The sequence below is a fragment of the Oncorhynchus keta genome, chromosome 35, assembly GCF_023373465.1.
Source record: "Oncorhynchus keta strain PuntledgeMale-10-30-2019 chromosome 35, Oket_V2, whole genome shotgun sequence".
Lineage (NCBI taxonomy): Eukaryota > Metazoa > Chordata > Actinopteri > Salmoniformes > Salmonidae > Oncorhynchus > Oncorhynchus keta.
This window is the reverse complement of record NC_068455.1, coordinates 54,429,365-54,455,261: the sequence shown is the minus strand read 5'-3', so window position 1 is coordinate 54,455,261 and position 25,897 is coordinate 54,429,365. Positions and strand designations below refer to the sequence as shown.

General features: G+C 44.8%; 1 protein-coding gene across 3 annotated transcripts in view; it reads left to right on the top strand.

Annotated features, from left to right (window-relative positions):
- LOC118368632 (actin filament-associated protein 1) overlaps window positions 1-25,897 on the top strand; it is a 116,337-nt gene that overhangs the window by 62,726 nt on the left and 27,714 nt on the right. For all 3 annotated transcript variants that reach the window (XM_035752897.2, XM_035752896.2, XM_035752898.2), the window contains exons 2-6: window positions 4,608-4,736; window positions 5,142-5,224; window positions 24,450-24,558; window positions 24,735-24,952; window positions 25,104-25,283. In XM_035752897.2, the coding sequence (XP_035608790.1) occupies window positions 4,608-4,736; window positions 5,142-5,224; window positions 24,450-24,558; window positions 24,735-24,952; window positions 25,104-25,283 (719 nt within the window). The remainder of the gene's footprint in view (window positions 1-4,607; window positions 4,737-5,141; window positions 5,225-24,449; window positions 24,559-24,734; window positions 24,953-25,103; window positions 25,284-25,897) is intronic.

Below are 25,897 nucleotides of genomic sequence, written 5' to 3'. Positions count from 1 at the left end.
TCAGACATCGACACACACACACACACAAAGCAACAACAAAAAAGAATGGTACAGTTGAAGTTGGAAGTTTACATACACCTTAGCCAAATACATTTTAAACTCAGTTTTTCACAATTCCTGACATTTAATCCTACTAAAAATCCCCTGTTTTAGGTCAGTTAGGATCACCACTTTATTTGAAGAATTTGAAATGTCAGAATAATAGTAAAGAGTGATTTATTTCAGCTTTTATTTCTTTCATCACATACCCAGTGGGTCAGAAGTTTACATGCACTCAATTAGTATTTGGTAGCATTGCCTTTAAATTGTTTAACTTGGGTCAAACGTTTCAGGCATCCTTCCACAAGCTTCCCACAATAAGTTGGGTGAATTTTGGCCCATTCCTCCTGACAGAGCTGGTGTAACTGAGTCAGGTTTGTAGGCCTCCTTGCTCACACACGCCTTTTCAGTTCTGCCCACACATTTTCTGTACAATTGAGGTCAGGGCTTTGTGATGGCCACTCCAATACCTTGACTTTGTTGTCCTGAAGCCATTTTTCCACAACATTGGAAGTACGCTTGGGGTCATTGTCCATTTGGAAGATCCATTTGCGACCAAGCTTTAACTGATGTCTTGAGATGTTGCTTCAATATATCCACATAATTCTTCTTCTTCAGGATGCCATCTATTTTGTGAAGTGCACCAGTCTCCCTTGCAGTAAAGCACCCCCACAACATGATGCTGCCACCCCCGTGCTTCACGGTTGGAATGGTGTTCTTCGGCTTACAAGCCTCCCTCTTTTTCCTCCAAACATAACGATGGTCATTATGGCCAAACAGTTCTACTTTTGTTTCATCAGACCAGATGCCATTTCTCCAAAAAGTAATCTCTAGGAGACAGAACGTGTCTCCTTCCTGAGCGGTATGATGGCTGTGTTGTCCCATGGTGTTTATACTTGCGTACTATTGTTTGTACAGATGAACGTGGTACCTTCAGGCGTTTGGAAATTGCTCCCAAGGATGAACCAGACTTGTGGAGGTCTACAATTTTTTTTCTGAGGTCTTGGCTGATTTCTTCTGATTTTCCCATGATGTCAAGCAAAGAGGCACTGAGTTTGAAGGTCGACCTTGAAATACATCCACAGGTACGCCTCCAATTGACTCAAATGATGTCAATTAGCCTATCAGAAGCTTTTAAAGTCATTTTCTGGAATTTTCCAAGCTGTTTAAATGCACAGTTAACTTAGTGTATGTAAACTTCTGAACCACTGGAATGGTGATACAGTGAATTATAAGTGGAATAATCTGTCTGTAAACAATTATTGTAAAAATGACTTGCGTCATGCACGAAGTAGATGTCCTAACCGACTTGCCAAAACTATAGTTTGTTAACAAGAAGTTTGTGGAGTGGTTGAAAAACAATTTTTTTATGACGCCAACAAAGTGTATGTAAACTTCCGACTTCAACTGTACTTGTTTAGTCCTTGGCTATGCCCCACATCTCTCTAGAATTTAATTTAAAAAAGCTATTTTCACATCAGCTGTTGTCACCAAGTCCTTATACATGTAAACACAAGAAGGGACAAAACATGGATGAAACCAAATTCCATGTAATCTTTCTAAACAATAAAATGGAACAGAATGGCATACAATAGGGATTGAAACCCAGCCTAAAGTCCTTGTTCTCTCTCTAAAGCTATTTTAGTTAAGGACTAACATTAAAAACAAACTAATATGCAGACCCGTATGACCCACCAACATTAGATAACTATACAGAAATCCCTCAAATGACTGAGAAAAGTAAATCAAGTCAATGATGAGAGAGTAGTCTGATTTAAATGATAATTGAACCTAGAGGTTTGCCATGAACCAAGAGATTTTGAGTTCAAATCTCAAGTGAGGTCATGTTGAATAATAATGACTGCATAAATGGACATGCACACTGTAATCATGTATGTCAACGTGTGTGTCACGCCCTGGTCGTAATATATTGTGTTTGTCTTCATTTATTTGGTCAGGCCAGGGTGTGACATGGGTTTATTGTGGTGTGTTTTGTCTTGGGGTTTTGTGGGGTGTTGGGTGTGTGGCTTGGTGGGGTTATCTAGCAAAGTGTGTATCGTTGTCTCTGATTGGGAACCATATTTAGGCAGCCTTATTCTTTGAGTGTTTTGTGGGTGATTGTTCCTGTCTTTGTGTTTGCACCAGATAGGGCTGTTTCGGTTTTCACATTTCATTATTTTGTAGTATCTTCATGTATAGTTTTTTCCTTCATTAAAATATCATGAATCATCATCACGCTGCATTTTGGTCTGACTCTCCTTCACCACAAGAAAGCTGTTACAGTGTGTCAAATATTTAAGTTGAAAACGTATGTTCAAAGCAAGGTTTTTGTGTGTGTGTGTGTACTTTAAGGTACTGCTTAAGTCATTTTTTTTGGCGTATCTGTACTTTACATGACTATGTTTTACAACTTTTACTGTTACTCCACTACATTTCTAATTCAATTAATGCACTTTTTTTACTCCATAAATGTTCTCTGACACCCAAAAGTACTCGTTCCATTTCGAAAGCTTAACAGGACAGGAAAATTGTCAAATTCACACACTTATCAAGATATCATCCCTACTGAGTCTTGATCTGACGGACTCACTAAACACAAATGCTTTGTTTGTGAATTAAATAAAGAGTGTTGGAGTGTGCCCCAGGCTATGCGTAAATAAATCAAATACAATCGTGTCCTCCGGTTTGCTTGTTAAATTATATATAATTTTACTTTCGATACATAAGTATATTTAAAACCAAATACTGTTAGACTGTTACTCAAGTATTATTTTACAGGGTGATGTTTACTTGAGTCATTTTCTATTACGTTATCTTTACTTTTAATCAAGTATGACAATTGGGTACTTTTTCACCAACGGTAACCAGTTGCACAGCACTTTTTTTGCACAGCACTGTTTTTACCCAAATATAATGTATAGTTGAATGAACATATGAGAAGCGTTTGTCAAGTTAGAGGTAAGTTTGGGCCAAATATATATATACTTTTTTGTTAAGGTAGCATGCCTGTGGAACCAGTTACGTCATAATAATTTGAAGCAACTTGATTGTTGTTGTTGTTGCAGTGTACCAGCAAGAAGGTGCTAAATACGGGTCTGTTTGAAAAAGGGTCATATAAACATTGCTTTAGATTATATTTTTTTTTTACAGGTAATATACCACACTTTCTGTCTGAAATGGGTATCTGTCTCTCTCTCCCCCCTCCACTCTCAACGGATAATAAGATTACAACAGAAATGTGTGAAGGCTGCTGTTTGTACAGCTATAGAGAAAGAATCCTAGTCTTCTCCATAGCTGTGAGAGTAAAATATGGATGTGTGTTCTAACCTCGTAAATGTCTCTGGCAGACAACGGTATGCACCGATCTCAATGCCAGACGCACCGATCAAAGGTTTAGGCCACCATCCCCCAAACTGTACATCACTATCATTAACAGAGCTGTCAAGGGGGTCCTTCGGGCTTTTATAGGGCCTACTAGATGTTATATCATCGTAGGTGTCTGGCAAAAACAATACGTCAATTGAGACTATGTTCAAATCACTCCACTGCTGTGTGCTGAACATTCCAAACTGTTTCGCGAGCTGTCAGTCAGATTTCGCATGTGGAGGGGATGCGGATAAGTGCATTACCATTTGCTATGACATAATGCATTACTCAATAGGTGTATCAAAATATACCACCCTAGAAATTGTATTGCTCCTCAAAGAGTTCAACTGAACTGATTTTTTAATTTATTTTTTAAATGGAATCATTCAAAACACACAAGTATGGTCTGTGAGGAATTATGCCTTTGCAGGGGTTAAATGATAGTTTCATCGTGAGTGTGTGTTTTTCCGTCATAGCGGGAGGCCTGGGGAATTCTCTATGGAACAAAACCACATATAGGACCTCTGATTATATCCGTAGCTAACCAACCATAACTTCTAGGGGGCCCGTCAATGAACGTCCGCTATTTAGAGTTCATATGTCGTCATCAGCAATAAGACTGTTTACATGTTTATTACACGCTCTGCTGGAACTGACAGGGCTGAACCATGAAAGATGGGAGGTGTGTTCTCTTTATCTACAGAGGAGTTCTGTACTGCTGTGCTGAGCCTAACAGCTGAGCCTAATAACTCGACGTGAAGCGATCCATACCCTTCTCTCCCTCCCAGTGAGAGACAGGCACCTAAACATCCAGCTATGCCTTTTTATATGGGCTGTGCCTATTGTTTGTCTGCGAAGAGGGTTAGCGAATGTATGTGTTCCCAGAGCTGCTAATGAACTTTGATGGCAGGGAAGATTCCTCCGGTCTAATCCCAGTGCCAGCCTCGGTTGGGCAACTCTTAATCATGGTGTCTACATTCTGCTTTGGATACGCCAGGTAGCTTGCGTTTGTTTCCCAAGAGTCTTTGAATGCTGTTGAAACGGTAGAGCCTACAGAGAGTGTTGACATCGACTTGGTCATAACCACGTTATTACGCTACGCCTTTGCTGGCCATGAGTACGATGCGTTAATAGCCTGTGTGTTTGTGAGCGTGTGTGCTGTCTTAACATTCTGTCGTTTTGTCTCCTGTGTCTTTCTGCAGCCATGGAGGAGTTGGTGTGTGAGCTGCGTCTGTTCCTGGACCTGCTGGACAGGGAGTATCTGAGTTCTGGGGTCAGGGAGAAGAAGATGCTCATCTCCAACATCCTCCTCAGGGTCCTCAACGCTAATGGTCAGAATCTAAACACAACCTTTACACAACCTCACGGTCAGACCTACAACCATCACATAACCTTTACGCACGACCTCAGTCTGCTCATTTCCAACATTCTGCATAGGGTACCGAACGCTAAAGGCCAGAACCACAACCTTCACACACCCTTTGTCCACTTCAACCACATAATCATTACACAACCTCAGTTCAGTTAAGGTCAGACTCCCAACCACCGCCCATCAACTATTACACAACTTTAGTCCATTCAGTTCACCTCAATCCATATTATATGTAAATCTGATCCATCTTATTGTTTTAGAAACATAACATGGATGAAACCAAATTCCAATTATTGTCCCTTGTGTTTACTTTGCAGTCTTCCACTGTCTCTAAAATCTATTTTTATCGCTCTCTTCTTCTCAGAGCCCTCGTTCAAGTCAGAGATCCACAGCAGCCTCCCGGCCCCCCCTCAGATGCCCCTCCCAGAGATCCCACAACCCTGGCTGGTAAGACAACCTCACATCACCTCTGACCCCTAACCTCTGACATCACCATCTTTACATCACTTTACCCTTCACTAACTGGGCATGGTAGTCTACTGACTGGGCATGGTAGTCTACTGACTGGACATGGTAGTTATTTGTACTGGATCAGATCGTAACACAGCCTATAAACTTGATTGATCGCTTGATGATGTTTATTGTCATTCAAGAGGAAATTCCTTCCACATTCTTCAACCACAAGTAACCTGACACATTTGAGACAAGCCAGATCGCATGCAGTACTCTGTCCCGTGAATGTCACATCCAATCATATTGGAGGATGTTGTAAACATGTGAAGTGTTTCAGGGTGTTTTAACAGTCTCTTCTAAATCAGTAGGAAGGGTAGTTCTGAGATCGATATGTTTCTGCTTTCTCACCACCTCCCAACCCTTGACACTCATCAATAACACATAAGCACGGTTTAATATATGTGAATGTGTGTGTGTGTGTGCTGTGGCAACAGAATGCACGTGTGTGTGTGTGTGTGTGTGTGTGTGTGTGTGTGTGTTGTGGCAACAGAATTTGCACGTGTGTGTGTGCTGTGGCAAAAGAATGTGCGTGTGTGTGCTGTGGCAACAGAATGTGTGTGTGTGTGTGCTGTGGCAACAGAATGTGTGTGTGTGTGTCATTTGTCTCTGAGCGGATGCGTCTGATCATATCCGGATGTGCCATGCTATCCCATCAACCCCCTTCACCATGACGATGACCCACACCCTGTTCTACAAAGCTGTGGTGAGGAGTGTGTGAGACAACGCACACATATCCGCACAGCTTTATTTTCTTGACATTTCAGGACTTTTTGGGGAGTACAAATGTTTGACCATTAAAACAAATCCTATTTTCCCTGACCCTAAACCTTAACCTAACCCTTAACCTAACCCTTAACCTACCCCTATCCCTCAAAATCTTAACCCAACACTAGAACTCAAAATAGCATTTGAATAAATTCAGGACATTCAGTGAATTGTTAGGACATTGGGGTCCTGATGATAAGGTAGGAAAACGAGTGTACACACACACACACACACACACACACACACACACACACACACACACCCTTACAGTAGAGTTTGTAATTAGAACCATCCTAACTCTGTCCTCCTCTCCTGACCCTAGTGTGTGTCTGGACTCTGGAACTCCTGGCTGCACTTCCCGGAATACTTTGAGAGAGGAGGGGGTGAGGGAGGGGTTACGGGGTCGTACAGTCAATTTCTCTCTCTTCCTCTCCCTTTGAAATTACCATTCATTATATTGCAATGCTGCCCTCTGGAAAACTGTCCAAGTAGCTGTGGTGTTTTTTTTCCCAACCGTCTTTGGTTTCAGTTCACAAACATTTAATCTCGCTCCAATGTTCTCTTCTCTCTCTCTCTCTCTCTCTCTCTCTCTCTCTCTCTCTCTCTCTCTCTCTCTCTCTCTCTCTCTCTCTCTCTCTCTCGGTAACTCTCTCTCTCTCGGTAACTCTCTCTCTCTCGGTAACTCTCTCTCTCTCGGTAACTCTCTCTCTCTCGGTAACTCTCTCTCTCTCGGTAACTCTCTCTCTCTCTCTCTCTCTCTCAGTAACTCTCTCTCTCTCGGTAACTCTCTCTCTCTCGGTAACTCTCTCTCTCTCGGTAACTCTCTCGGTAACTCTCTCTCTCTCGGTAACTCTCTCGGTAACTCTCTCGGTAACTCTCTCGGTAACTCTCTCTCTCTCGGTAACTCTGTCTTCTCCATCCCTGTAGGCAATACTGTATGTTAGCGAAAGAGGGAGGAATAATAAATGTAATAAGAATTGAGACTCAACTCCCATTATTGTACCCCTCCCCCTCAGAACAGCCTCAATTTGTCGCGGCACGTACTTGACACGGTGTTCGAAAGCGTTCCACAAGGATACTGGCCCATGTTGATTCCAATGCTTCCCACAGTTGTGTCAAGTTGGCTGGATGTTCTTTGGGTGGTGGACCATTCTTGATACACACGGGAAACTGTTGAGCGTGAAGAATCCAGCAGCTTTGCAGTTCTCGACACACTCAAAACCGGTGCGCCTGGCACCTACTACCTAACTCCGTTCAAGGGCATTTACATATTTTGTCTTGTCCATTCACCCTCTGAATGACACACATAAACAATCCATGTCTCCATTGTCTCAAAGCTTAAAAATCCTTCTTTATCCTGTCTCCTCCCCTTCATCTAAACTGATTTGAAGTGGATTTAACAGGTGACATGAATGAGGGATCATATAGTAGCTTTCACCTGGATTCACCTGGTCAGTCCAGTATGTCATGGGAAGAGCAAGTGTTCCTAATGTTTTGTACACTCAGTGCATAGCATTGTGTCGGGTCAGCAGTCCTGGAATTTCTAGAATAAGCATAATAACATCCTTTAGCAAGGTCCTCTAACATGCTAACACAGACCCTCTCAGTCACTACAGAAGAGTTATGATGGTCACATGGGTGGCATTTAGTTAGATTCTCTTAGCGATTAGCAGAGAAAGAGACTGTTGATAGAGGCAAGGACCGCCGTCGCTAAAGAATTGTTATTTGTGCCAGGGCAGTTGACTTGTTATTGACCCTTTCCCCACAGCGTGCGCACACACACAGGCTCTAATATCATTAGGGGTCAGGAGACCCTTACAGGATATCTGTTAGTCAGATAGACAAAGATTGGGGCATTTTATTCCAACCAGCCAAATCAACCTCACTTTGAACCACCCAGCAGGCTTCCCCTCCTGTGTGTGTGTGTGAGAGAGAGTACTGTGTGTGTATGCTCAAGAGAGCGACAGCATATTGGAGGTGTTCATGTGACGATTTCTTCACCACTGCAAACATTTTTGAAACCTGAGGCCTTGAATGAGCTCAACCCCATTAAGAGTTCCCTTCTCTTGCTCATTCCCACACAGTAGCTCCAGTCTTCTGTGATTCCAGTCTTAACACTGTCCTCAGTCAGGGCCAGACAGGAATGCAGGGATCAATGAAATGGTTGTTCGTCAACACAGTGTCACGACCCTATCCCACTCCTGTTAACACGCAGACTGTAGAATAGAGGGTGCTTCGTGCTTGTCTTTACCTCGAGAGTAGATAGATTAGTAAACAAGGGTACGGCCCTGTAGCCTGGTTAAACCTGTGAAGCCAAACCATCACTTGGTGAGTACAGGTCCCAGTCTGGTTTAACCAGGCTAAGGGCTCTTAACTCCAGGACAGGAGTTTTCCTGACCATGTAACGGCGTTCTTCGTTTGTAGAAAGAGAGTCGGACCGAAATGCAGCGTGGTGGTTACTCATGTCTTTAATGAAGAAAAACGGAACGATACATGAAATAACTAATAAATACAAAAACAACAAACGTAACGTGAAACCTATTACAGCCTATCTGGTGAAACGACACAGAGACAGGAACAATCACCCACGAAATACACAGTGAAACCCAGGCTACCTAAATACGGTTCCCCATCAGAGACAACAAGAATCACCTGACTCTGATTGAGAACCGCCTCAGGCAGCCAAGCCTATACTAGACACACCCCTAATCAACCACAATCCCAATGCCTACAAAAAACCCAATACGACAATACAATAAACCCATGTCACACCCTGGCCTGAACAAATAATTAAAGAAAACACAAAATACTAAGACCAAGGCGTGACAGACCAGGTCACATGTTCAGGGTGTCAGGTAAAACTCAGAGCCCTACTTCCAGGAAATGAAAGTCTTGAGGAAAAAATTGTCAAAGGTTAATGTCGGTTGTAGACAGAGTGAGTTTCTTGAGGCTGCAGGGGTGAGGATGGAAACTGTTCCATGTGTAGAGAGGGATCTGGATACTTAGATCTCTTAGTTTTTTTTATTGGAAACATAAAATGAACTCAGCAAAAAAAGAAGCATCCTCTCATTGTCAACTGCATTTATTTTCAGCAAACTTAACATGTGTAAATATTTGTATGAAGATAACAAGATTCAACAACTGAGACATAAACTGAACAAGTTCCACAGACATGTGACTAACATAAATAGAATGTGTCCCTAAACAAAGGGGGGTTCAAAATCAAAAATAAGTCAGTATCTGGTGTGGCCACCAGCTGCATTAAGTACTGCAGTGCATCTCCTCCTCGTGGACTGCACCAGATTTGCCAGTTCTTGCTGTGATATGTTACTCCACTCTTCCACCAAGGCACCTGCAAGTTCCCGGGCATTTTATGGGGGAATGGCCCTAGCCCTCACCCTCCGATCAAACAGGTCCCAGACGTGCTCAATGGTATTGAGATCCGGGCTCTTCACTGGCCATGGCAGAACACTGACACTCCTGTCTTGCAAGAAGTCACGCACAGAACGAGCAGTATGGCTGGTGGCATTATCATGCTGGAGGGTGATATCAGGAGGAGCCTGCAGGAAGGTTACCACATGAGGGAGGAGGATGTCTTCCCTGTAACGCATAGCGTTGAGATTGCCTGCAATGGCTGCAAGCTCAGTCCGATGATGCTGTTACACACCGCCCCAGACCATGACGGACCCTCCACCTCCAAATCAATCCCGGTCCAGAGTACAGGCCTCGGTGTAATGCTCAATCCTTCGACGATAAACGCAAATCCGACCATCACCCCTGGTGACACACAACCGCGGCTCGCCAGTGAAGAGCACTTTCTTTCCCAGTCCTGTCTGGTCCAGCGACGGTGGGTTTGTGCCCATAGGCAACATTGTTGCCGGTGATGTCTGGTGAGGACCTGCCTTACAACAGGCCTACAAGCCCTCAGTCCAGCTTCTCTCAGCCTATTGCGGACAGTTTGAGCACTGATGGAGGGATTGTGTGTTCCTGGTGTAACTCAGGCAGTTGTTGTTTTTGTAATTCATTTTTGTAATGACTTGGTGCTGCCTATCTTGGCCAGGACGCTCTTGAAAAATAGCTTTTAAATCTCAATGAGATTGGTTAAATAAAGGTTAAATAAAAAATAAAATGAAAGTCGTTTGCCATCCTGTACCTGTCCCGCAGGTGTGATGTTCGGATGTACCGATCCTGTGCAGGTGTTGTTACATGTGGTCTGCCACTGCGAGGACGATCAGCTGTCCGTCCTGTCTCCCTGTAGCGCTGTCTTAGGCGTCTCACAGTACGGACATTGCAATTTATTGCCCTGGCCACATCTGCAGGCCTAAGGCACGTTCACGCAGATGAGCAGGGACCCTGGGCATCTTTCTTTTGTTTTTCAAAGTCAGTCGAAAGGCCTCTTTAGTGTCCTAAGATTTCATAACTGTGACCTTGATTTCATAACTGTGACCTACCGTCTGTAAGCTGTTAGTGTCTTAACGACCGTTCCACAGGTGCATGCTCATTAATTGTTTATGGTTCATTGAACAAGCAGGGGAAACGGTGTTTCAACCCTTTACAAAGAAGATCTGTGAAGTTACTTGGATTTTTATCGAATTATCTTTGAAACAGGGCCCTTCTTTGACCTTCAGTCACTGGCAGTACTCGGGGTATACACGCACACTCACGCACTCTCACTAAGTGCAGGGGCTTCTTGAGTAATTTTAAAAGTACCTATAACTAGTGTTGTCACGATACCAGATTTTGGAGTTTTATACCCAGTTTAGTATATTAATACTTGATACTGAAATTGTACTCAATACCAAAATGATACTCTGATGATGCTGAAACAATACCAGGGCAAAAATAAGTAACATATTAGCTAAAGACACAGAATAATCACTGGGCTTTACTTTTTTTTTTTAACATTGAACAAAATGTTGATAACTGGTAGAACAAATAGAATATATTCTATATTCAAATTCTTGCAAAAAAATAACACTATATTAAATAACAGAATACCTTACATTTTTCTTATGCCAAACCAATTATGTCTAAATATTTTTTTAAATGTAGCTTGATACATATCAGTGTTAATTTGCTAATCTATGGCCATAATATATATTGTGTCAAATGACATTCATTAGACATATAATTCATTACAGCTAAATAATTGAATGTATTAAATGAATAGTTTAGTTCCAAAACGACACAAAACACACTTTGAAGCTCATTAGATCAGATAGTCTACAGGCCATAGAAAAACATTTTACACATCATAGTACTATTCTCAGAGTGCAATTCACTTCCCAGGGTGCAACACTTCGCCCAGGGCTGCTGGCTGGCTAATGGCTACTGGCCTTTTGAGTTGTCTAATCATATTATAATGCTCACAAATGTCACGCTGAATATATTTTCATGTCATTGTCACTCAAACATAATTCGAATTTTCATAGAATGACAACGCTACAATGCAAATGTCATGTGTAAAAAAAAATAATAATATTTGAAATGTTTTGGAACTAACCCTCCCTTGCACTGCTCTGCTTTGTAACACCTTTTGCTTAGTTGTTTCGTGGGCTGCTCTGTAATACATGTATTCCCATAGTTCGCTTCTGCAGCCAGTGTTGTCAACAAGGGATGATGTTTCCCTTTTGAAGGAGCCATGCTGTCTGCATTTTCTCTCCCTTTGCTTGCTGCTCAAAAATGGCTTGCGCAAGTGCAGCCTGGCCAGCTATACAGCCCCCTTGAGAAGATTCAGTCTAATGACCAGACAGACTCGATCCTCACAATGCCTATGTGACGCGGGACACATTTGACAGAAGTACTTACAAGTAACAAAATGTTTAATGTTCTTGTATTGGAAAAGTATAGAAGTTTTGGTATACACTGCAACACTATCCAACCCTCACCTCATACATCTGTGTATCAGACAGAGGATGAAGGGGGAGTTTCTTTACTCTTGTACGCCCATGTTACACGCACACGCACACGCACACAGCTGGCCGTGATTAGGCAGTCATAATTGCCACCAGGCGTTCAGATTGACACAGACTGACTGAAACCTCGTGGGAACAGTCCATCCTATCTCTCTCTGTCTCTCTCGCTCTCCCTTTTTTTCTCTCAGCTACGCTCCCTGTGGTGTTTCAACAGCAGGGTTTCAGTCTACACCTTGACCCTTACCGATAGCCATCACACAGGGTGTTAGGCGTGTACATGTGCCTCTATTTGATGTCATTACTTTGAGCCAGATGAATGGCCCAGCCTCAGTTGCTCTCAGATACATTGCATGGAGTGTGGGTTTGAGAGTGGTGCTGCTCCATCCCAGTACGATGCAGGAGAGTATGGGGCAAGCCTAGCCAGGCCTGCTGCTGAGACAAATGAATTCCATCTGTGTTGATGTTGGCGAGTCCCCCCCCCCCCACACACCTCACCTCCTCCTCTCCCCAAATCAACCCAGCCACCCCCTACACACATTTTCATAGAGAGTCACTCATACACACACATTTTATCTTTCTTGTTCGCATACACACGCCCGATATACACATATTTGTACGTGGACATACAGAGATACACGACCAAAAGTCTGTGGACAGCTGCTCGTCCAACATCTCATTCCAAAATCATGTTGGAACATTGCTGCAGGGACTTGCTTCCATTCAGCCACAATAGCATTAGTGAGGTCTGGCACTGGTGTTGGGCGATTGGGCCTGGCTCGCAGTCGGCGTTCCAATTCATCCCAAAGATGTTTGATGGGGTTGAGGTCAGGGCTCTGTATAGGCCAGTCAAGTTATTCCACAATAATCCCGACAAACCATTTCTTTATGGACCTCACTTTGTGCCCAGTGGCATTGTCATGCTGAAATAGGAAAGGGCCTTCCCCAAACTGTTGCCACAAAGTTGGAAGCACAGAGTTGTCTAGAATGCCATTATTCCTCCTCCACCAAACTTTACAGTTGGCATTACGCATTCGGGCAGGTAGCGTTCTCCATCCACCAAACTCAGATTCGTCCATCGAACTGCCGGATGGTGAAGCGTGATTCATCACTAGACTTCGCGGCTGAGCTGTTGTTGCTCCTAGATGTTTCCACTTCACAATAACAGCACTTACAATTGACCGGGGCATCTCTAGCAGGGCAGAAATTTGCCGAACTGACTTATTAGAAAAGCGGCATCCAATGACTGTGTTACGTTGAAAGTCACTGAGCTCTTCAGTAAGGCCATTCTACTGCCAATGTTTGTCTATGGAGATTGCATGACTGTGTACTCGATTTTATACACCCGTCAACAATTTAGTGGGTCTGAAACAGCCGAATCCACAAATTTGAAGGGGTGTCCACATAGTTTTGTGTTTACAGTCAGAGCATATACACTATCTTCCTCTTACACACACAACCACACACTCCCTTCTCCAGTCCACTCGGTTATCCACTCCACTCCGCCTGGCTGTGTTTGTCTCTCTGAGGCAGACAAGCTCCATTTGTGTTTAATTTGTCTGTCTGTCTGTGTCTGTCTGTCTGTCTCTCTGTCTCTCTGTCTCTCTATCTCTACTCCTGAGTGAGACAACTCGCTCCTCCTCCTCGTTTCCTCCCCAAGCGCTCGTTAAGATAAATATGTGTCTCGGCCGAGGGCTTTGTGTCCGAGTTAGTGTAGACACACACATGCACACACAAAAACACTCACACAGTGGAATCACTCTCCCACTGTGTTTGTGAGTTCCTTGATTATTTTTCTTCTTCTCTGTGTGCTTTCCTTCATGTCAGTCTACTGTAGAACGTTTCCACACGTGGAACTCTATACATACACACATTCCTATCCCTACCGTGTACTGAGTTGCTCTTCAGTGCTATTTGAAGGGGTCTCTTTTTGCAAGTGTCTGAATTGTTGAAAACCTTGTGGGGGGTTGGAAAGAAAGAACATTACTGATAAGAATTGCTAACAACAACCACTTGAAAGCCAATAGTCTGTCACAATGGCCATTGCTGTGTTGTGGTTGGATAAGCCCGATTCTTCTGTATTTGGTTAATCCAATTCTAACCTAAATGAGAGATACATTTAGTGCTGGCATGTAACAATGTCACCATTCTAAATGAAGCCTTGATGTGCGTACACAGAATGAGCCTGGAGCTGAATCAATCACTTCCCAATTAATCAATTCACCCATTTAGTTAGTTGCTTGTGATTTGGTTTGGGTTGTTCGTTTCAATATACTGTGGTATTGATGGCCAACTTAGGCAAAATTGGCCCTGCCATCACTTGCTTGGGCATTAGTTTCTCAGTGGACTTCCCATACTTGGTGGTTGGTCTAACCGCAGTTAAATGCAGTCACCTCACCATCGTATTGTGTCATGGACAAAGGCAATTAAATATGATTTACTGTTGACACAGAACAACAAATCCACGATGAAACAGCTCCCACATCTCTGTGGAAACGACACAACAAGCGGTAAATCTCCACTTTTAATCACGTTTTTTTATTACGGTAAGGAAATCTCATGACGAGCAGTGACACTTTTAAAAGATCACGTGATGGGACCGTGGTGTGAAGAGTCACCAACCTCCATGGGCCTTTATGCGTATAAACTCTTTTGGAAATAGTTTCCCTGAAAACTGGAGCACAAATGGAAAACCAATTTCGCTCCTTTTCCCCCAAAACGCTTTCAAAGACCGTTTTTATAGGGCCAAGTCTCTCTCTATTCCCATCGATGATGTGATCTAACTGACTATATAAAGAAACTAAGCGAAAACTCACACTGCCTCTAAAACGGAGTAAAACAAAGCATTAAGATCTAGCTGAATACGTATTTGACTCGGTGAATGAGAGCGCTCTCTTAAACTAACTGAATGACGACTGACTGTAGGTAGTTGGCAAGGACCAAGCTTCCTGTGTGACTAAGTAAGTGAGGGTCTGTTCGGTATGTGAGTGTGGATGTGTGTTCGGAGTGAATGAGTATGTGAGTGTGTGTGCCTGTTTCACTATGCCAGCTCTCTCCCAGTACAATAGGCAAAGTCCATTCCAGCCCAAACAGACACTCAGGGGGCTGTCCAACAAAAGCAGGGCCCTTCTCGGCCCCTCTATCCCAGGCTCTACCCCTGACCAATGTTCCCTGTAAGCTGTGTGGGTGCGCAGTAGCCCCGAGACTGCCACACAGAAGAAATATCAGCCCACGGAGAGAAGCACAAGATTAAACGTCTCAACTTTGTAGAGCAGTGGTCACCAACAGGTCGATCGAGATCGATTGGTCAATCTCTAAGGCATTCCCTAGTCGATCGCCAAATATATCTGTAAAAAACACAATGATAAAGCCTTGTTTCTTTTTTTTATTTGTCTTGGGCTGATGGCGGTAGGTACACCTGATTCAACTGTTGCCATTTTGAACCATTTCATGTGTCTGAAGGTACAAACTCTGCCTTCCTGGAAGGCCCGGAGAGCAAATCAAGTGCACTATAGGTCTACCGTTGGCCAATCGGAGGCTCCGATTACCGTGTCTGCAGTAACGTAGCAGGCATAAAAGAAAGCTACATCAGAGTTAATACTGTGAGATCTTAAAACCATGACTAGAGAGAGGCTGTCAACGAATACAGCAAAGAGCTGAGTGAGTTCATGTTTGAGTTCTTACTCGGCACTGTCAACACTTTGTATTCAACACTTTTATAATCCGTAAAATGCGCGTTCTTTCTATTTCCGCTCAGCGCTACAACAAGCGGTGCAGCAGGAATGAATGAGTAGGACAGTGTATCTACAGGCTTGCGTTGTTGTTATTATTAGTGGCTTGGGCCTTTTTTAATATCGAGGAATATTTCACTTTCTCATGTTCATAGGAGTAACGGCATGAATTGGTGCATGAGGCAGAAATCATTTTTGCCGTCAAGTTTTGCCATCAGCTGGAAGACGGTGTCCGTTTTTTGGTTTGTGTCAGTGGAGGAAAGGGAGAGCGGACGGATGTAGAGAGGCGGACCCTCAATCTTCTGCTCTCTCCCGACTCTGAGACTGACCCATCAGATGCAGGCACCATCAGCCCAGTGAAATAAAAAAAAAGTAAATTGCTGTGGGGAGAAGAGCTCATTAATAATGGCCGGATCAGAGCAAATGAAATGGCATCAAACACATGGAAACCGCTCCAGCCATTACCACAAGTCAGTTCTCCCTAATGAAGGTGCCACCAGCCTCCTGTGAAGTGTATGCTCACTTAGCTGTGCCTCACAAGTAATCCAACAACGGCTCTATTACCGGTGTGATCACATAGCCTACCTCAAAGTTTGAAATATTATATATTTTTTAAATCCCAAACAACAGTGCAATGGCAGGGCAATTCAAGGAAAGCCTATATGCAGTGATAATGTATTGGGCCTATAGCTTACTGCACAAACCTAATTGCTACAGTACTGTTTTTAATTGGTTCATGTTCATTTTTTAAGTCATGTTAAAAAAAAATCTGAATGGTAGATCTGGGTATTTTTGACCCAGGAAGTGATGTTGACTCAAAAGGTTGGTGACCACTGTTCTAGAGTTTTCTCTGTTAACACTATCAATGTTTCCCTTTACTGTGGCAATTGTGATCGAATTAAGATTCCGAAACAAAATGAACTATACAAGAGATTTTGTTTTCGGCAGAATGCATCGTAGTAGGATTCTATCGCACTGACATACATGACTCAGCCCGTACTCTACACAAACTGGTGCAGCATAACCAATCAGAGCAGCAGTAGGCCTATATGCAAATAGGCCTTTGCCATATGGATCCTTGCCATTTTACTTTGCACTGGACTGTGTTCACAGCATGAGCAGTTGTGAGTAGATGTGATTGTTTTGAGTTCAAGCAAGAGCTGCATGTGTGCACATTTACTTGTGCACATTTTGTTCATATCCTTTACTAGTTAGTAAGTTATTAGCCCCATAATACATAATTTGTAGTCAGCAATAGGGGAGTGATTGCTTCCTACAAGAGCACAAAACATACATTTCTAGACATCTTTGAAAAGTTTTGTCTTAAAGGGTCAGTGTTGAATTTTGAGACAGTTGAATAAGCTAAGTAGCCAATAGGCAGAGGGTAGCATAATTTGTCTGATTCGCTGTAATAATGTTATGGGAATAATAATGCATTTGAATTTGTAAGGTGGTTTCTTGCATCAAACAACACAACATTTTCAGTTACCTCCATGTCTGAAGGACAAGGGGATAAACAGGTTAATGTCAAGACCTGCACGTGTTTTTTCAAAAGTCTCATGGAATGTAGTCCTACGTTGAACACCACACATTGGCTGCTACTGTAGGCTGAATGATAAAACAGCTATTTCAATGTTAAAATGTTATTGGATGCATTGTCTCCATTGTTTTTGATGGTAGGCCACTCTGGTAGGCTCACATTATTATCAAATAGTCACAGTAGCATACTTGGCCACAGTTAAAATGTCAATTTAAAGCGGGTACAGCCTCAGTGTTCACAGTAAACCCGCTGAACGTTGCACATCGTTTTCACAACGTTTGCCCTCAGCAGACTTTGCTCAGTGCCCCCAACATTTTTTTGGGGTGCATTCCACCGGACCCCTCCCCTCCCTCTGGCCCATATTGACACCTCATTGTGAGGTGGCAGAAAGAGGGGAAGAGGTGTGGAGGTCTGGAAGTTTCCTATCACTCCTCTGCTCCACACTCCATCAATGCTTGTTTCTCTTGTGCTGGGTTTTTCCCTTCTCGGCATTCAGACTGGCACATCCGCCCCGGCTGCCTGCACGAGCACACCTGCCTAGAAACACAGACTTATCCCCCACTCCCATTCCCAGGGAGGGAGGGAGGGAGGGAGAGAATAGAATTTGGAATGGGAACTGGTACAAGGGTTTGCTGAGGTTCCACTAATATGGGCAGGTCGTGTAAAAACAGTTTGGTGTAACACGTAGATTAGCATCAGTGAACATGGCTCAGTGGCCATGCTTGTTCTGAAAGGGAGGAGTGCTGGGTTTTTGGATCCAGCAGAGGGTGCTTTTTCCACACCAACCACTGGTATGGTGTGTGTGTGTGTGCATGAGTGAGAGTAGCTGGATGTGGGCGTCTTCATGAGTGTGCGTGTTCAACAAGCTCTTGGACTGGTATGAGTGCGCTAGTGACTAATCTGTAGAAGTCCGGTTTGAGTTTCTCTTAGACACAATGGACTATTCACCATCCTTCAACCGTCAGGGGCAGTTTCATATGGAGAGTGGGGTAGGCGTGCTAGAGACTGTTTTTGTTCCTACAGTGCATGCGAGTTCACTAAGGCCAGGCAAAAGGCTCAGAGGCCCAGAAGTCAGTTTGATACGCCGTGAAGTGCTGCCTTAGCACGGCTCCATGGTCTGTGTGTGTGTGTGTGTGTGTGTGTGTGTGTGTGTGTGTGTGTGTGTGTGTGTGTGTGTGTGTGTGTGCGTGTGTATATGTGAATGCACACACGCAATGCGTATCAGTAATTCTCCCCCCTCTTGTTTGGTTTAGATGCACTGATGACCCCAACTGCTGCAGGGGCTGGCAGAGATATGACCTCCATATTTAGTAAGCAGAAAAGCTCAGATGAAAGTTGGCTGCACTTGACTGGACCCATATTAGAATAGGAATGGCAGGGTCATGGAGAGTGAGATGGAAGAAAACGTGCGTTGTTCACCATGGGCTAATACAAAGTATGTTGGCCAGCTTTTGACACTACTATAACTAAATTAAAACCAAGAAAAAAGATAATTATAGACACGAGTCTATAATTGTATGTTATATTCTTCAATAATTAATTGGTATATGTAATTTCTAACTCCAAAAATTAAAGTTTTTTTTTTTTAAATATTCACTTCACTTCATGACCAAAAGTATGTGGATACCTGCTCGTCAAACATCTCATTCCAAAATCATGGACATTAATATTGAGTTGGTCCCCCCCTTTGCTGCTCTAACAGCCTTCACTCTTCTGGGAAGGCTTTCCACTAGATGTTGGAACATTGCTGCAGGGACTTGATTTTATTCAGCATTATTGAGGTCGGACACTGATGTTGGGCAATTAGGCCTGGCTCGCAGTCGGTGTTCCAATTCATCCCAAGGTGTACGATGGAGTTGAGGTCAGGGCTCTGTGCAGGGCAGTCAAGTTCTTCCACACCTATCTCGATTGAACCATTTCTGTAATGACCTGGTCAAGGCTGAAACAGGAAAGGGCCTTGACCAAACTGTTGACACAATGTTGGAAGTAAAGAATCGTCTAGAATGTCATTGTATGCTGTAGCATTAAGATTTCCCTTCACTGGAATTAATGGCCTAGTCTCAACCATGAAACAAGGCCCCAGACCATTATTCATCCTCCACCAAACTTTACAGTTGGCACTATGCATTCGGGCAGGTAGCGTTCTGGCATCCGCCAAACCCAGATCCGTCGGTCGGACTGCCAGATGGCGTGAATCGTCAATTCCGGGGAACGCGTTTCAACTACTCCAGAGTCCAATGGCGGCAAGCTTTACACCGCTCTAGCCGACGCTTGGCATTGCGCATGGTGATCTTAGACTTGTGTGTGGCTGCTCGGCCATGGACATCTATTTCATGAAGCTCCCGACGAACACGTGAGCTTCCAGAGACAGTTTGGATCTCGTAGTGACTGTTACAACCAAGGATGGATGATTTTGATGCATTACATGCTTCAGCACTCGGCGGTCCCATTCTGTGAGCTTGTGTGGCCTACCACTTCATGAGCCATTGTTGCTCCTAGACTAACGGCGCTTACAGTTGACCCGGGCAGCTCTAGCAGGGCAAGAATTTTACGGACTGACTTATTTAAAAGGTGGATTCCGATGATGGTGCCACATTGAAAGTCACAGCTCTTCATTGAGGCCATTCTACTATCAATGTTTGTCTTTCGAGATTGCATGGCTGTGTACTCGATTTTATACACCTGTCAGCAACAGGTGTGGCTGAAATAGCCAAAACCATTCATTCGAAGGGGTGTCTACGTAGTTTTTATTATATAGTGTATGGAGAAGCAACCACTAGAGTCCCTCAACCTAAATGGATAGAAACCCCAAAGCATCTTGGGAAGTCTTTCTCTCTCAGACAAACTGCGAGTCAGCCTGCTTCTGTCCCCTCTGTGTTCCCACAACTCCCACGACAGCAAAAACATTGACACAACACTGACTACCCCTCCTACGCAGACAGACAGAGAATGGATTGCGGTATGGAGAGCTAAGCCCAGGCTAGAAAGACAAAAATCTCCCCCACATTGTCTCCAAACCAAGGACAGTCAGGCCTCCCTCACTGCTGCTCCCTAATTACACATGGGCTGCTCCCTGGAATTGGGGAAATTGCTGGGTTTAAGGGCATCACATGCACAGATCTGTTAATCTAAAAGATACATGGGTGGGAATTCACAAAAGGAGTGTATTATGCAGATAGCTTTGGGATGTGGAACAGAATTGGTGGGTTCAAGGCCATATGCATCTATAGGAGAACTTGGTTCAATAGTATTTCAAAACTTTCAGGGTTTGTTTGGAACTGCATGCGTACAGCGTAAGGATCAGCTGAACAAGATGCTAATGATTAGGGCTAATTAGCGTGTAGACATCGATCTGCATCCGACACCTCTGTGGTGTTTACGGATGGTGTTTGTTTACGGTCAATCAGAGGCTGGAATGCACTTGGACCACAATGCATTCTGTTAGTTCGGATCGTGTGATTCGTCAAGCCAGATTATTTCTGGGATGCGAACAGGCTGTTCGAAAAGTAGGTGTGTGTGTGTGCGTGATTGCGCGGATGCTTGTGTGTGTGTGTGTGTGTGTGTGTGTGTGTGTGTGTGTGTGTCCAATGCACTTGACCAGACCCTGAATAACTCTCATAGTAGAGTGATGGGGTCACAACTCCAATCTCCATCTTAAGTAATTTCAATTGCGTTTGAAAACGCAAATCTAAAACTTTCAAGTCTCGTTAGTTATTAATGCTGCTATTGTTGCTAACATGCTCTAAGAAGGAAATGAGCACATTCTGATACTGCTGAGAGGTTATGGCCTTCCAACATCAACAGTCCAAGCAGTCCACCACACGAACACAAACACAACCTCCAGCTTTTGTGTTTTAAGGTAAAATGCCAAGAGGATGTATTTTACCAGAGCTTATTGTTCAAATGTCAAGGCTGAACATTTTTTCTTTCTTGATTTTGAAGTCTTCCACTCGCTCACTCAACTTTCTTTCTTTCTCTCTTCCTCCTTTGGTGCAGTGGGGAAGTTTCTGGGAGGGTCAGGGGGGATGGGGGGAGCATCTGTGGAGTTTAGTGGGCCAGTGACCTTGCCAGAAAATGAGTTCACCACAAAGCACTGTTTCCCAGAGGAAATATGATGAGGTTTTGGGGTTGAGCCATTGCTTGGAGTTAAAGATGGAAAGGGAATATATAGACAAAGGGAGACAGGGAGGTTAGATGGACAGAGAGAGGGGCGATGGGGAGGGTAGATGGACAGAGAGAGGGGGAGTATACGTAGATGGAGGGAGAGGGTACATGGAGAGAGAGGATAGATGGAGACAGGGTAGACTGGGAGAGGGTAGACTGGGAGAGGGTAGACTGGGAGAGGGTAGACGGAGAGCGAGGGTAGACGGAGAGCGAGGGTAGACGGAGAGCGAGGGTAGACGGAGAGCGAGGGAGGGAGGGAGAGGGTAGACGGAGAGCGAGGGAGGGAGGGAGAGGGTAGACGGAGAGCGAGGGAGGGAGGGAGAGGGTAGACGGAGAGCGAGGGAGGGAGAGGGTAGAGGGAGAGGGTAGATGGGGAGAGAGGGAGGGAGAGGGTAGATGGGGAGAGAGGGAGGGAGAGGGTAGATGGGGAGAGAGGGTAGATGAGGGAGAGGGAGGGAGAGGGTAGATGGGGAGAGAGGGAGGGAGGGAGGGTAGATGGGGAGAGAGGGAGGGAGAGGGTAGATGGGGGAGGGAGAGGGTAGATGGAGAGCGGGGAGGCAGAGGGTAGATGGGGAGAGAGGGAGAGGGTAGATGGAGGGTAGATGGAGGGGAGGGAGAGGGTAGATGGGGAGAGAGGGAGAGGGAGGGAGAGGGTAGATGGAGAGGGAGGGAGGGAGAGGGTAGATGGAGAGGGAGGGAGAGGGTAGATGGGGAGAGAGGGAGGGAGAGGGTAGATGGGGGGAGGCAGAGGGTAGATGGAGAGCCAGGGAGGCAGAGGGTAGATGGAGAGCGAGGGAGGCAGAGGGTAGATGGAAAGCGAGGGAGGCAGAGGGTAGATACTAGATAGGGGGTACATACTTCCACTTAGGAGATAACACTAGGAGGAGGCGGAGGGGCTCCAGAGTGGCGCAGCGGTCTAAGGCAATGCATCTCAGTGCTAGAGGTGTCTCTACAGACACCCTGGTTTCGAATCCAGGCTATATCATAAACGGACGTGATTGGGATTCCCATAGGGCGGTGCACAATTGGCCAAGCGTCGTCTGGGTTTGGCCGGTGTAGGCCGTCGATGTAAATAAGAATTTGTTCTTAACCTTTTATTTAACTCGGCAAGTCAGGTAGGTTTTTAAAAAAAACATACATGGAGAGAAAGGGAGTGTAGATGGATAGATAAATGGTGTAAATACTGTAGAAGGAAGAGGGGAGGGTGTAAAGACATAGGCAGAAAGACTGAGGAAGCATTTTGGTGCTGAAACGCACACTGTGATGAATTTGTGTTTATCATTAGTGGTTAGTGTTTGTCTCTGGGGTTTGCCTGGGCCTAGACAGAGTGGCTGAGTGTTATTAGAGACGGGCTGCAGATTGGTAATAATCCTATTTGACACTTTTACCCTAGTTTCTAGCTACAACTATGGCAACTAGCATGCCAGTGTCTATGGCATAAATACTGCTGGTTCTTCTACAATTTCCCTTCGGGTTAATGAGTGTAGTGTAGAGTCATCGTATTGACATTGCATTTAGAATCCCCTATCTATATGTATAAATATGGTCACCAGCAGACCTGTTGGATGGATTGCCCCACATCCTAACACTACTGTGTGTCATATGATTTCCTTCTCTCTCTCTATAGGGCTAGCTCACGTGTCCAGTATAAATGCTTTGCTGATTACACGGTAACAAATACATTTTGACATAGCTCTGCACTATACGTGACTAGCCACGTATATCCATGTTGCCATGACGATGGGGACATTGATGTGACGTCGGTTGGCGCCTTTTTGGGAGCGGCCGCGATCAACGGCCCATAGTGCTAGCGTTTCATAACGCTGGTGGATTTTCCCCCTTAAAACCCTCCACCGGTGGAGAAAACGGCAGCTGCTGAAATTAGAGCGGACCGTTCCATGAGAAAAACAAGGGGTGGGGGGGGTTTGCTGGGACTTTATTGGAGTCACCAGCCATAATTGCTTATCTCTCTCTCTCTCTCTCTCTCTCTCTCTCTCTCTCTCTCTCTCTCTCTCTCGTTCTCTCTATACTCTCTCTCGTTCTCTCTATACTCTCTCTGTTCTCTCTCTATACTCTCTCTGTTCTCTCTCTATACTCTCTCTGTTCTCTCTCTGTTCTCTCTCTGTTCTCTCTCTGTTCTCTCTCTCTATACTCTCTCTATACTCTCTCTGTACTCTCTCTGTACTCTGGGAATGCTCAAATCCCCGCATTAAATGTCAACGAAGACATTTATTTCTCTCTGTACTCTCTCTCTCTGTACTCCATCCTCTCTCTCTCTCTCTCTCTCTCTCTCTCTCTCTCTCTCTCTCTCTCTCTACTCTCTCTCTCTCTCTCTCTCTCTGTACTCTCTCACTCTGGGTGAAGACCAACTCTGGGAATGCTCAAATCCCCGCATTAAATGTCAACGAAGACATTTATTTCCATGCACTTGGAGAGATTAGATTTTTATTGCCGCAATTATGTTATTTTAAGAGCCGAAGGCAAAGCGCGTGAGTTAGTTTCTCCTCGCGCCCTAGCTAGCTAAGTGGGGAAGACAACAAAGAAGTGTTATTTTCCATCCTACTCCCCTCTTCTTCTTTTTTTCCTCTCTCTCTCGCTCTCTCTCTCTCTCGCTCTCGCTCTCTCTCGTGATCTCCTTCTCTCTCTCTTGATCTTTTCTCTCTCTCCCTCTACCCCATCCCCAGTGTTATTGCCTAAGTGGAAAAGCATCACATCTTAGTGAAAATGATTGACCTGTTGATTGCCTCCACGGTGCTGTGACAAAGCCAATCATGAGTCAACTCAGCTGATTACTAAATTAATCCCTTCCTCCCGTTGTCTCATTGATAACCTAGAGATAAGATGGCCACCATATAGACGGGGGTCACACTTAATCTTTGAAGTTCCACTAAAGGGACCCTCCGAAGTAGCTACTTCCTGTGTTTGCGCCCTGCCTGTCACGCTCTAACACACGTATTGCCCTCCCTGTGGCGCTTTCCCATAGACTACAGTGCATCGTAACCAATACCTCTCTAACCAATCCCTCTCTCTCCCTGTGTTTCCTCCAGCCTCCAGACAACGGGCCTCCTCCTCTCCCCAGCTCGTCTCTCCCAGAAGGCTACTATGAAGAGGCCGTCCCCCTCAGTCCTGGAAAAGCCCCAGAATACATCACCTCCAGTAAGTGTACAAAACACAAACGCACATCCATGTGAATACACACAAACACACACGCACAACGAAAAACACACTTGAAAAGCTAAAGTGAGGACTAAACACAGGTTCACTCACAATGCACCTGCACCCGCTCCTGCAGTCAATATCTTACATTTTATTATCCCTCAACGATCTCTCAGACTACGATTCGGACCAGATGAGCAGTTCGTATGAGTCGTATGACGAGGAGGAGGAGGACGGGAAGGGGAGAGGGAAGAAGATGCGACACCAGTGGCCTAGTGAGGAGGCCTCCATGGATCTCGTCAAGGACGCACGCATCTGTGCCTTCTTGCTGCGCAAGAAACGCTTCGGCCAGTGGACCAAGCTGCTCTGTGTCATCAAGGACAACAAGCTGCTGGTACGGAGGCACGCACAGACACAGAGAGACACACTGTCACCTTCACACATCAATAGCCAAGGCGCACCCGGAGATGCACACAAAAACTTGATCCACTGGTTCATTGACCTCTCTCTCTCTCTCTCTCTCTCCTCCCTCCTCTCTCCTCCAGTGCTACAAGTCATCTAAAGACCAGGCGCCCCAGATGGAGCTAGTGTTATCAGGCTGCAGCATCACACACGTCCCCAAGGACGGCAAGAAGAAGAAACACGAGTTGAAGATAGTGCACCAGGGAGCAGATGCCTTGGTCCTGGCCGTGCAGAGCAAAGAGCAGGCTGAGGAGTGGCTCAAGGTAACACAATTACCCGAGACACAGATTATGACATTACAGCGGCGCACTATTGTAGACCGAGTGGTCCAGGCGTAACGGAATGACCCGAGACACCAATTAGGATGTTACAGAGGTTAGCTACGGAGGTTTGCTGTCAGACGATGGTCCCAAGTTACCGCAACACCATTGTAGACTAATGTGTGCATTGGATACACTGACAAGTTGGGTAAATCAGAAACGGACTGGTTCTATGGAGATGGGTCACCCTGTCCAGTGCACTCTTTTGGAGTGAGAACAGGACCGAGTGTATTTCCCATCAATCCTGAAGCATGATTCTTCTGGAATGTCTGTCCAGAGGTACAGTACGTCACTGGTTGTTTTTTTTAAGGGAAGAGATTACTTATAACATAATCATATTATGAGAATAACGTCCCCATTGTTTTGCCTTAGCGGATTGACTTTTCTTTCTGGTATTGTGTTAGGGCCCAGATGGTTATTTTGAACAGGTGTTTCTGATGTCTGCACTCTAATGTCAGGATGTTTGCTTAGTATTCGTAGAGCCGTCTCTCTCAGATCTCCCTCTCAGCCCCGCCTCTCCCGGGGACTCCGACAAGCCCGCAAAGCAAACCATCCTG